The sequence below is a fragment of the Cebus imitator genome, unplaced genomic scaffold, assembly GCF_001604975.1.
Source record: "Cebus imitator isolate Cc_AM_T3 unplaced genomic scaffold, Cebus_imitator-1.0 Scaffold475, whole genome shotgun sequence".
Lineage (NCBI taxonomy): Eukaryota > Metazoa > Chordata > Mammalia > Primates > Cebidae > Cebus > Cebus imitator.
Window position 1 is genome coordinate 2,410,920 of NW_016107790.1, and position 13,364 is coordinate 2,424,283.

General features: G+C 44.8%; 1 protein-coding gene across 1 annotated transcript in view; it reads right to left on the bottom strand.

Moving 5' to 3' along the window:
• Positions 1–13,364, bottom strand: part of PCSK2 (proprotein convertase subtilisin/kexin type 2) — a 221,293-nt gene that overhangs the window by 11,921 nt on the left and 196,008 nt on the right. The window contains exons 8-10 of the mRNA XM_017512652.2: positions 11,277–11,492; positions 8,841–8,941; positions 3,502–3,729 (exon numbers count right to left, since the gene is read on the bottom strand). Of these exons, the coding sequence (XP_017368141.2) occupies positions 3,502–3,729; positions 8,841–8,941; positions 11,277–11,492 (545 nt within the window). The remainder of the gene's footprint in view (positions 1–3,501; positions 3,730–8,840; positions 8,942–11,276; positions 11,493–13,364) is intronic.

Below are 13,364 nucleotides of genomic sequence, written 5' to 3' on the forward strand. Positions count from 1 at the left end.
TTTGCTTCAAGTCCTGCTCTGCCCTTGTGACTCTGAGCATATTTTAAAAAATCCTTTCTGCATCTCAGTTTTCTTGTGAATGAAAAGTAATGATGATAGGACACACCTCCCAGGCTTCCGAGGATTAAATACAGTAACGTATTACTGTATTACTGTGGTAATGCCTAGCATATACCACATCTAGTAGGTGCTTCTCCCTGGCACACAGCATGGGACAAGTTTGTCGTTAAGGCTGCAAAATATTCACCCCCCTGCCCCAACTGTGTGAGTTTAAGACACACCCTCAAGAAACTTCTGCGTGTGAAAGAAAGCACATGGCATGTGGCCAGCACTCAACAAAAGTGAGTTCCAGTCTTCGCTTACACTTACAGCCTCTGTGGCCTTGACTGTGTCAATCAACCTGTTTGGAGCTCAGAGAAGCCTGTCTTGCCAAGAGGAGGGATACAGAAGCGAATAGAGTGATGCATGCACACAGCAGCTTTGGAAAACGGTGAGGAACTGTGCAGCGTAGCTATTTTTATTACAGGACATTTATAACATCACTTGGGACTTGGGCAGCTCTATGTTTTTAGATTATTATAGCACTTGTGCTGAAGCTTTATTTTTTCCATGTGGTGCTGATTAGAGTGAGGCCTTCTAAAATAATGGACTGGTTAATGGAAAAAACGCTCAGCTTGGCAGCAATCCACTTGGTGCCACTTTCTAGGGGTTCAGTGGGTAAACAATGAGGATGCTCGCTCATGGGAAGATGCTTGTCCATGAGAGGATGCTCACCTATGGTGGGCTGCCCGCCTATATCAGGACTCTGGCCCCTGGGAGGATGTCACCTATGGTGCACTGCCAGTCTATGGCAGGATGCTGGCCCATGGGAAGACACTCACGTATGGTGGGCTGCCCGTCTACAGCAGGACACTGGTCCTTGGGAGGATGTCACCTATGGTGGGCTGCCCTTCTACAGCAATTTGCTGGACCATTGGGGGGGATGCTCACCTATGTTAGGCTGCCCTTTTACGACAGGCTGCTGGCTCATGGGAGGATGGGCATCCTAGGGCACACGTTTGACCACTGAAGGATATTTTAGGTTGAGAGGATACATGATTTGGAATTTGCATAAAAATCAGACAATTATTTCACCAAAAATTCTGGAGATTACTATCTTTCTTTATTCTACAGATGTGAGCTAGGAGTGGATGAGAAGGAGAGGCACCATTACATTTATTAAGTGCCAACTGTGTGTCCGCTGTAGACTTGTGTGTTGCTAAAGTCTCCTAGCAGCCTGAGGAGGAAAGACATTAGCTCCATTTCACTGGTGAGGAAAGAGAGAAGAGTCTCTTACTTTGGGGCCCATTAGGATAGAATTCAGGGGGTCTAATAATTTCAATGAAAAAACCCATGTCTTAATTTTCACTAACCAGCAGAAACTTTGCTACTCTTTCGATTATGAATGCAGGCCACAAAGCAGAGCGGTGTTAGCACTTCCTTGGACTCTGTCATCAAAGAGCTGGGAGATTTTCATGCCCCATCACGGCCACTGCGTGATCTTGCAGCAGCATTTAGTCATCACTGCTGCTCTGACGTTGTTGTGGCCATTAGACTTCCCACTAGAGCTTTTTACTTAATGTGCTGACAAGGGAACATATATTTCAGCACGAATTTGTTTTTTTAAAACATTTCTGTAATTGGCTTCAAGACAATTGGTTTCCTTTGCAATCCCATGTATTTAATCTAATGAATTTGGAAAATGTTAGATGGAGATGGGGCTCATAGATGTCACCATGCTGCCAAAGGGAAACAGGGCATGAAGGCTGAGAATTGCTAAAGCAGAGAGTCGGAAAGGTCAAAAGTATTGTCTAAGTTGGTGAAGTCAAGATCAGAGGTCTGGGTAACTGAGCAGAAGGGATGCAGGGGGTCGAGGACCAATGAAGAGTGGTGAGGAGGAAAAAGTCTGAGAGGGGTTGAACTCTGGCCAGGCTCAACGATCCTCAGAAGCATGGCCCAGGCAGGGGATGAATTTTACCGCCATTTAAATGACATAAGCCACGGAGGTATATTCTCACGACAGAATGAGAATGAATGAGCTATGAGTATACACGGTGACCTGGACCAATCTCACAAGCCTCATGCTGAGAAAAAGAAACTGTGCACAAATGCATGCAGACCATGAGATTCCAGTTGGAAAAAGTCCAAGAACTGGTAAAACTGATCTGCAGAGAGAGGAATAAAAGCAAAGGGTATCTGTGGAGCATGTGGACTCGCAGGAAGAGGGCATGGGGAATCTTCCGGGGGTGACGGAATGCCTCATCTCTTGATTCAGTGGTAGTTACCAGGGTGTGTACATTTATCAAAACTCCAATGATACATTTAAGTTCTGTGTATTTCATGGTATGTAAATAATACCTCAGTGATAATAGTAAAAATTAATGATCTCCATTTTACTATTGCATCAATGAGGACAGAGAGAAATTAAGAAGTATCCTTACTGACCTGCCCTCTTGCCAAGGTGAGGCAGTTGGAAGGAAAGTGGGTGCAGTTGACTAACCCAGTGGTTTCTGTGTGGGGAACCCCTCGCTCAAATCCCTCTAAGTGGCAATCCACCTCACTCAGAGGAAAACCAAGTCCTTACATGGTCGCACAAGTATAATAAATAAATAAATCGTGTTACAGTCATACACTGGAACATTGGTCAGCAACGAAAATAAGCTGTAAGTACACATTAAACATGATTGAATCTCACAAAGATGACTCCAAGCAAAATAATCTAGTTGTAAAACAGGACATAGTGTATGATTCTAGTAAAAACGGAGCAGACAAATTAAGCTATGGAGTTAGAAGTAAGAATATGGCACTGGTGTGGGGATGATAATGGCGGTCACGGGCCCGGGGGGGGCCTTAGGGGATGTTAGTCATGTTCTCCTTATTGAGCTGGATGATGCTTACAGTGGTTGATCTGTGCCCTTAGAAATAATGGCATACATCACTGAAACTCTTAAGGCTCACGATCAAAAGCAGGGGCTCTGTGTTCTATGTAAATGGTGCCCCCTGGATTTGTGCAACCCTGCAGCTCTGCTTGGAGGCTGGTTGTCCCCGAGTCAAATCCAGGCTGAGGACTGTGGTGCACACCTGTAATTCCAATACTTCGGGAGGCCAAGGCAGAAGGATTACTTAAGCCCAGGAGTTTGAGACCAGCTTGGGCAACATAGTGAGGCTTTGTCTCTACAAAAAATTAAAAAAATTAGACGGGCGTGGTGGCACACGCCTGTGGTCCTAGCTACTTGGGAGTCTGAGGCAAGGGGATTATTGAGACCAGGAGTTCAAGGTTGCAGTGAGCTGTGATCATGCCACTGCACTCCAGCCTAAGTGACAAAGTGCGACACTGTGTCAAAAAAAAAAAAAATTCTGTTGCCCCAAACATGAAGAGGAAATGTGATATTATGCCAATGCCATGGAGCCACCTCAGGGGCACTTTCCACATGCAGCAGAGGGACCACTGCCCCCACTTACTCAGGGTCCTGCACGGAGCCTCCCACACAGTGGAATCTCTCGGGCACGGTTTTCCAGTCTTTAGCCATTTTCACCATGGCACCTGCGTCAAGGACCCCGTAGCCAAAGAGGTGATTAAATTCCAGGCCGACCCCGTTGCGCCGCCACTGGTGGACCTCGTCGTGAAGCTGGTTCCGTTTGGAGGTGAGCACAGTCAGATGCTGCATGTCCCGCCAGGTCAGACCCAGGCTGGATACAGGAAGCAGAGAACAAGAGGGCAAGGGCAAGAAAGGGAGAGAGACACAATGACTAGGAGAAATATCACCCGGGACACAGACTTCTAAGATTCTGGAGTCTCTGTGAACTCTCAAATTCAGGGGAGGGTGTCCATGCACTATTCAGAACCATGATATATATGAATTAAATACATCTTCTTGCTTTTCTTACTTAAACTGATTTCGGAAGTCTAACACACACACTGGAATGGCTAAATGAAAGAGACTGACAATGCCAAGTGTTGAAGAAGATGTGGAGCAAATGGAAAACATGTACTTTGGTGATGCGGGTGTAAGTTATTCCAACTAAATTGGAAAACTGGCTGTATCTTCCAAAGTTGAGCTTAAGCTATGGCCTGGAAATTCTATTCCTAAGCATATGCCTGACTAAATGTGTACATATTCACCAGACCTGTGTATTAGAATGCTCCTAGCCCCAAATTGTGAAACCCCCACATGCCACCCAAAAATAATGAGTAAACTAACTGAGGTATAACTTATAGAATATGGGGTACTGTACAGCAATGAGAATGAATGAACTTCAGGTACTCTGAATAATATGAAAAAATCTCATAAATACCATGTTGGCCTAAAGAAACCAGGCAGAAAAAAGAACACAGAGTATGATTCCACCTGATTAAAACATAAAAACAAGAACAACAAATCTATGCTGTTGGAGGTCAGGTTAGTGGCCAGCCTTGTGGGGTAGTGACTGGGAGGGACCCAGAGAGCTGCTGGGTGCCAGCCATGCTGTTTCTTCATCTGGGAACTGGCATGTGGGTGTGTTCCAGTTTTGAAAATAAGGCTACCAGTTCTTCAAGGGTAGAGAAATTATCTTCAGCATATTTGTATCCTGTAAATAATCTAGGCTTCTTGTAAGTGTTATTGTTTTTGGAAATTCGTGTCTATTACTAATCAATGTCCATGTTTTTCAAGCTGCAAATCATGATTTGTTTTTGGGCCAGGTTATTGCACAGGTTATCTACCTGGGCTATACATGAACATTTTCTCCTGGGGCATTTAACATCTCGTTGTTCAGGCCTCATCCCAGACCAAGGAAATCAGAATCTCTGGGAGTGACACCCAGGCATTGGAAATCGTTAACACTTCTCAGACCATTCCAGTAGAGAGCCAGTCTTGAGAACCAGTGATTTAATGGCTTAAATCACTAACCCAGTGGTTTCTGTGTGGGGAACCCCCCCCATCCCATCCAGGTGGCAATCCACCTCACTCAGAGGAAAATCAAGTCCTTACATTGTCACACAAGTAGAATGAATAAATAAATTGTACTTGTCTCTGTTATTATTTGCATATTACTATTTGGATTTGCTGTTCACGCAGAGACATTCAGTCTTGACTGAATACCAACACCTAATCAGAAGCAGAATACTCTGAATACTCTACCCATACTCTGCACCCAGAGTCACAGGTTCACAGAGCTACTGCCTTATTGGTCATTCTCATACCCTAGTCTACAGATCAGCAACAGGCTGGTGGCTTAAGCATTCCTGGGGAACATGCATTGAAAAGTCAGGTTCCTGGGCCACCCATCCCTAGGGATTTGTATTTAGTGAGGCTTGGGTGGGGCTTGGAAATGTATTTTTTTTAAAAACTTTCCCCAGTGTGCTCAATTTTACTAGCTATGAGGGAAATGCAAATCAAAACTATAATGTGACTCCACTGCACATCCCTAAGAATGCGAAAATGCAGAAGACTAATAATACCATATTTTGGCATACTGCTCAAGGTAGGGTCAACGGGTATACCCATTCAGGAAACTATTTGGCAGTATCCACTAGAGTTGCACATATATGTATTAATGACTCAACATTTTGACTCCCTAGTAGACACTCAACAGAAATGCATTTGTATGTTCACCAAAAGACATATACAAGAATGTTCCTTACAATATCACTCACAGTAGCCCCAAATGGAAACAATCCAAATATCCGTTTACACAACAAGGTGATATTCAACAATGAGAATGAATGACCTATAACTACATACAGCAACATGGAGGAATCTCTTAGAATGCTGAGCAACAGGGCACATAAATGGTGTGTTTCTTAATTTGGGCGTGGGCTGCATGGGTCTGTTTATTTTGTTAAAATGTCATGGAGCCATACCTAATGAATTTCTTTGTATATACTATACTTGCTAAAGAGTTTACATTAAAAAATCCATCCCAGGCTGGGTGCTATGGCTCATGCCTGTAATGCCAGCACTTTGGGAGGCCGAGGCAGGCAGATCACTTGAGGTTGGGAGTTTGAGACCAGCCTGACCAACATGGAGAAACTCCGTCTCTACTAAAAATACAAAATTAGCAGGACGTGGTGGCACATGCCTATAATCCTAGCTACATAGGAGCCTGAGCCAGGAGGATCGCTTGAACCTGGGAGGCAGAGGTTGCAGTGAGCTGAAATTGTGCCATTACTTTCCAGCCTGGGCAGCAAAAGTGAAACATTGTTAAAAAAAAAATCAGAGCGAATCTTTGAAAAAAAAAAAAAAAAAAAAAAAAACTTCTCAAAAAAAAAAAAAAAAAAAAATTCCATCCCCTGGAAGGTCAGTTGGAAACTTTGTTCCAGTCCAGCATGTGGACTACTTTACTCCAGGTGATTTTCTTGAGACAAAACTGATCTCCTTATGACATCTACCCCTCAAGCCTAGTTCACCCTCTAGAGCCACAGATAAAGCACCAGGTCATATGAGAGAAACCTAAATATTTGAAGGTGGCAGTCATCCCCCACTAAAATTCTTTGAAATTTCTCTGACATTGGTGATATTGGGAGATGGGAGCAGTATTTCCTGTGACTCAAGTAGGCATTTTCAAGCATTGAGCAGAAAAGTACATTAAGATATTAAACTACAAAGTGACCACTGATTAGGAGAGAGAGATGGTTTTCTTTTTCTCCCCTGCAGTCATGGTGTGAGGAGTGTTATTCACTTTCAAGTCCCTATAGGCATATGCCCTGTGGAGGCCATTTCCCTCCTGCCTCTGGCCTCTTGCTTGGAGTGTCTCATCCTGAAGGATGGTTTTCACTTTTGGCTACGGGAGTCGCTTTGCCTAAAGCTAGAGTTGCCTTGGAATTTCTCCAGGGTAGCTCTTAGCCGATGACTGACTCATACAAGAAGATGAGAGTCCAGCTCCCTTGCCTGGAGGTAGAACAAACTCTGAGGCCTCATTTACATTGGGGATTAGGCTGAGGCCAGAACTCCTGAAGTTGAGCCCTGCTTGGATTTTTCCCCATCCCTAACTTCCTTCCCCTACTCCCTTCCTGTCTTTCCTGGGATCCCTTCCTTAATAAATCACTTGCACCAAAACTTCATCTCAGGGTCTGCTTCCAATCTCAGAAAGTTGGTATTTTAAAGAACTTTAGGATCAGCTCCCATGATGGACTTACCCATAAGCTGCCAGGTGTTACATTTTTTTCCTCTTTATGCCAACAGAGAACATTAAATTCATGATCATTGCTTCAAAACAAAGCTTGCCTAAATGGTGACTGCTCTCTTTTCTTTAGCATATCTGGACGTAGGTGCTAAAAGAATGGTGACTGATCAAGGCAGAACCATGAAACTCTTTAGGAGTCCAGCAGCCTCGCTCCTCCACTTTGATTTATTTAGATCTTTCATTTGTATGCCCGTGGGTCTAGGCAGAGGCATAGGATTTTGTTTCTGAAAAATCCCAGAAGACTGTGAGTCAAGTCCTGACCTCTGAGGTTGAAAGGGCGACCAGAAACCCTTTTCACTTTAGGAGCACGCCTGCTCCCTGGCCCTGCGCGGCTCAGCTACAGGCAGCAGGCTCTGCCATTTGTCTGCTTGCCGATGAAGTGAGCAAGGCTGGCTCAGGCTCTAGGACCCACTCAGGCCCTGAGATGAACGGTTTCATCTTCAGGAAATGTACATTGCATGTGAACAAATTTTGGTTTCTGTGCTTGCAAAAGCAGAGGACTCTGTGCCTAATAGTTAAGCTTTGACCAGTGTCTTGGCATCACACATTTTCTATCTGACTTTTGTTAGAGAAATCAAAGTTTAGACTTATCCAAAGAGAGGAGTTACTCTCAATTTGGGGTCTTATCTGTAAAGGGAGTATAATTATGCTTTTTCTCCGTGAAGGTTAAACTAAGTAATCTTTTGAAGTCCTCTTCTATTCTTGCCTCCTTTGCAAATCAGAAAATGCGCTGCATACGTAGAGAGAGACAAGCAGGGCTGCCTAGAGATTGATGCTGGGAGCTCCGGTTGCCTAGCAACTCTACTCCCCTTTCCCAGGAGCCTGAATCCAACTTCTCACAAGTTGTTGGGAGCTACAATCTATGACAATTCCCTACACACCTGGCACTGACACTCACACTATGTATGTGGTGTCTGAGGCCCATGTGTTCATTCTGTGAACATAAGGCCAGCCTCAGGTATCACTAAAAGAAGGCAGAGTAGCAGGTGGGCAGGTACCTCCACTGCTGCTCAAATCCAAGGTATGTCCATTATATGGCCTCTCTGTGGGATGGTGAGGTCATAAGAGTTGGCCTCCTCTTACCTGCAGCTTGGAAGTTTTCCCAGTAAAGCCCATCTCTTGGTCTACACTGCGTGACTTTGCCCATCTTGTCTCAGTGTTAAAAAGTGAACCCACCTCACAAATTAACAAATCTTGAGTAGCAGCACCTTGCTTGCTCCATGTTCTGAAACACCAGCTCTTCACTTAGCTGATTGTGAATATCACTGGAGTGGAACAGCCCAGGAATACACAGAGGATAAAGGGGCAAATCTGATGAAGAAAGAAATATCTCCGTGCCCTTACTGGGTATCTGAGGAAGTTGCTGATATGTGCTGCTGGGTGGTGGTGTGTGCTTCAGAGAATGTGATTTGATGGTGTGTGTGTGTGTGTGTGTGTGTGTGTGTGTGTGTGTGTACATGCACGTGTGCAGGCAGGCACATGGGTCACTTAGAAACGCACAGCAGAATTCTTTGGCTCTGACTATTCGTAGCCTCTCACATCCACATTTGCCTCCATGGACACCTGGCATGTGGGCAGAGAGACATGTGCTAGTCCACCCTGCAGAGCTGGCCCTGGACCCAGAGCTATGAACATACTTAGCCTCTAGAGCCAGTGCAAACACGCCAGCTGCCTCGGGGGCAGCTGCAGATGTCCCAGAGTGCCTCAGAGTGCAGTTGCCGTACAAATCTGTGGTTGCCTGGAAGGGAAGATATTGAGTAGTGAGTGAATAAATCACACTATTTTGAACTCCCACACAATGTGGAGCAGGGGATTATCTACTCCATTTATTTATTTATTTATTTAGACAGTCTCACTCTGTTGCCTAGGCTGGAGTGTAGTGGCACAATTGTGGCTCACTGCAACCTCTGTTTCCCAGGTTCAAGCGATTCTCCTGCCTCAGCCTCCCGAATAGCTAGGATTACAGGCACGTGCTATCACACCCAGCTAATTTTTGTATTTTTAGTAGAAATGGGGTTTCACCATGTTGGCCAAGCTTGTCTCAAACTCCTGACTTCAGGTGATCCACCTGCCTTGGCCTCCCAAAGTGCTGAGATTACAGGCGTGGGCCACTGTGCCCGAACTACCACTTTTATTTAAACTATGCTTTGTTCCCAAGAAGATTAAGATGAAACTAAAGGTAAACTTAGCATCCATATGCCTCTCTTTTGCCTTAGATTTTATCTGAGTTTCCTGGTAGCCCATGTAAAAAGGGACGCATAATCAGTTATAGTTACACCATCCACAGGATAAATCAGTTTTTCAAAGAAGCCTATGTGTGGCTATTCCAGAGACTAGACAGAGATTTATTTCCTGAATCCTAAAAGGAAACCTTATGAGGTGGAAAGTGATGCCAATACCCCCACTCTAGTTTTGCTGTATTGGGACTGACCATTGGAAGGCCAAAGGCCACTTCATCTACATTTCTTTTTTCTTCGTGGGGGGAAGAGGGGCATTCCCAAAGAGGGAAGAATCATCATGTTCAGCTGAAGTCTACCTAGAAGGGCAGGCTATTCAAAAGTGTTTCTCTACATATAAAATCCACTGAGACATTCTGAGATGTGTTGAGTGAGTCAAGACAACCCAATACGTGGGTATCAGCTCCACAACTCTTATTTGGAGGGGAGACTGGTGAACAGATTTTTAAAGGGCTTTCACAAAGTAAAAAACCTCATTTTCAATGTTTTAGAGCCAGGGTGTTCATTACAATCATGTAAAAACAACATGAATTCTTCCTTTGTCTGTAGGATCCTCAAGAGAGCCCATTATATTGAGGAAGAAATTACCAGGGAGGTTTAAGGGCATCTATTGAGCAAAATTACAGTATTCAGAGGAAACCCAAAGACTGTCCCCAGCCCAAGTAGAAAGAGTCATAAATAAAGGTTGAGGATGAGGTTACACCACTGAGAGGACTTAGCTTCCAGGAGTGAGAGTGAAGTGTCACCTCACCTGTCCTTGCCTGCTCTGCCCTTCTCCCTTTCTGTCCATACAACTTATAGGATAAGATGCGTGAAAGCCCCCTTCTGTTTGGGAGGAGATGGCACATTCTTCATCCTCCCCAAGACCAAGGGGGAATGCAGGAGGGCTGATGGGAAGGACAGGCTGTTAAGGTCTGCGTCCCTTCCAGGTAAAGGGCTTCTCCTGGCTCATATGAGGGCATGGTCAACTTGCCAAGGTGGGATCCACGTGGGAGTGTGGGATCCAAACCCTGGATGATAATAATGATTTGTTCTGAGCTCCTGTCCCCCTCTCTTGAAAAACCTTAGTGGAGATGGGTACAGCCAGTCAGGGTATAACTCATGCATGACTACCGGACAACGTACTAAACCCTGGTTTGGAGGCATGAGAAAAGGCTGATCTGAGGAAAAGATCCAAAAAGGCTTATTGTGCTTTACAGGTGATGCATTTCCCAGGGGCTTGGAAAATTCGTCATTACATTTAGTTGCTGAGAAAGAAAGATTTTTTTTTTTTTTTTCTCAAAAAAGAACAACCATCTAAATCTATGATTATTAACCTTTTTGTTCTAAAAATCACGGATTCATTTTAAAATATGATAAAAATCACAACTCTTTCCCTGAGAAAATAACAGATGCATGTGCAATTTTAGGGAGGTTTATGGATCCAGAAAAGTCCATCCACCAATGCTGTTTCTTAAATTACTATAAATACACAGATGGGTTCTTGTTTCAGATGGGGTCACGGTGTGATGCCTTGGTTCTTACAGTGAGTTAGTTATTCTTGTAAGTGATGGAATGGGCAACTGATTTGTAAGCCAAAAACAGTAAATAAGAAAATCTATGGAAAATGATCTGGAAAGGAGTCCTCACCGATCGTGCTACTAGCTTGCAGACGGGAGGTCTGTGCCTTATTAGAAAGCAGGGCTGGGCATGTAGAAAAGGGGTCTTCCCCTCAGAGCCTGAACTAAGGCTCTGAGGGAGGGGACAGGAAGGGAGCAAGTTAGTGTCCCAGCATCCCACCCTGACACAGAGGCTCAGTGGCCCTAAGGAGACAAGGACAGAAGTGGCTGCACTCACCACACCGGCCTCAGGGTTCCTCTTCCTCCCGTTGCTGAAGGTGGAAGCCAGGGTGGAGGAGCAGCTCTCATCGTACAGGGCGGTCCTGCCGTCGTTGATGGCCGAGTTGATGGAGATGGTCCACATGCTGGAGGCATAGCCGTCACAGTTGCAGTCATCGTAGCTGCCGCCGTCCCCAGAGGCCCACACGTAGATGCTGCCTTTGCCGCCGCGGCCCTGGGGAGAGCAGGGGAGACGCAGCCGCTACCCCACAGCCTGGGCTGCAAGGGGGCAGGGTTGGGTCCCAGCCCAGGGGAGGTCCCCGGCCCAGGAGGGTCAGGAGCTGGGCTTCTTCAGCAGCCGGACCTAAAGATGGGCTCATTTTTCAAACTGGGTTGGACACCATATGCTTCTGGCAGGGTGTCGTGGGAAACTTTTTTTTTCCAGGAAGAATCCAATCTACAAAAGTTACCTGAATTTACAATTTAAGCTGGGGATAATGAGGTAAGAAAAGTGGGAAGAATTGCCTTAAAATTTACAAATAAACTACTTTTTAAAAACGCTATAAAGGTAGTACATGCTCATGATAAAAAGTCTAAGTATATGGAAGGGAAAATAAAAAACTCTCTAGAGGTAATTATTAACTCATTCTTACATCTCCTTCTGTATCAGACATTTTTCTGTGAAAATGTAAGCATATGGACGTATATTTTTCTTAGCTACATAAGCTATACAAAATATTTACAGAAGATATATTCCTTTTATTTTAAATAGCTATACAATATATAAATTTAAATATGATATGTAGACATTGTAAATATAAAGCATAGATTTCCCCCAATATATATAAAAATCTTACGTATGTGTGTGTGCATATGTATATAGTTTTTCTTTTTTATTCAACTGGATCATACTAGAATCTTCTTAAACACAATAATATATGACATTTTCCTTGTGAAAGGGAACACCAAATACAGGAGGAAAGTCTAGCAGGAGCAAGTAAAACACACAGTGAATAAAATCTTCAACACCTAGTAGTATGCACAGCAGTGACTGCCACATGCTAATTAGTTTAAATGGCAAGCTTTGCATAAATCCCTGAAGTCAACACGGTTCTTCTCCTGAAACCATGTTCCTAGAGGTTTTTAAAAATCCTTCCTCCCCGCCCCCCCGTCTTCTCTGAGTATTCTCCCCTTTACCTAAACAACCCAGGATTGGGCCATTTGCTACTGGCTTTCCACTTTCCTACCCCCAAGGTAGTGGGGCATGGGGCTGCTTAGTTTTTGCCTGTGTGCTGGGAGGGTAGACAGGAGCACAGCCATGCAGTGTGGGAGGCAAGGGGCAGGTGCAACCTCCAGCGACCCCACAGCCTAGCCCAGGGCGACTCCGTGACCCCTCTAGAGGCAGAGGACACAAGAAATTATCATGGGAAGTCCCTCCCTATGTGGCCACCAGGTGTCCACAGTCCTTATGCTTGGAACTGACACAGAATCTGTGGTTTAAGGGTGGAGAAGCCAGAAGGAAGAGAAATGATTGGATTACCTCCAAGCTCTCTCTGCTTCCTGACAAGAAGACATTTTCAATTGCTTCTAACAGGACTGGGAATTAATTAGCCTGTGATTGACTGAATCGACAAGTGAACAAATATTTATTCAGCCACTAGCTGGGAACTGTTTGCAGCATCTTGATAGATCTATGCTGGAAAACTCCAACCAAAACAAGGACCTGCTCTCAGAAACCAGGACAGCAAGGGAAATAGATCATCCCTACAGCTGGTGCAGAGGATCTCTCAAACAGACTCAGATTTGGGCTTGATATCAAGAAATAGCAAAGTGTGGCCGGGCGTGGTGGCTCACGCCTGTAATCCAGCACTTTGGGAGGTTGAGGCAGATGGATCACCTGAGGTAGGGAGTTCGAGACCAGCTTGGCCAACATAATGAAACCCTGTCTCTACTGAAAAAACAAAAACTCGCTGGGTATGGTGATGCATGTCTGTAATCCCAGCTACTGGGGAGACTGAGGCAGAAGAATCACTTGAACCTAGGAGGCAGAGGTTGCAGTGAGTCAAGAGCGCACCACTGCACTCCAGCTTGGGTAACAGAGCGAGAC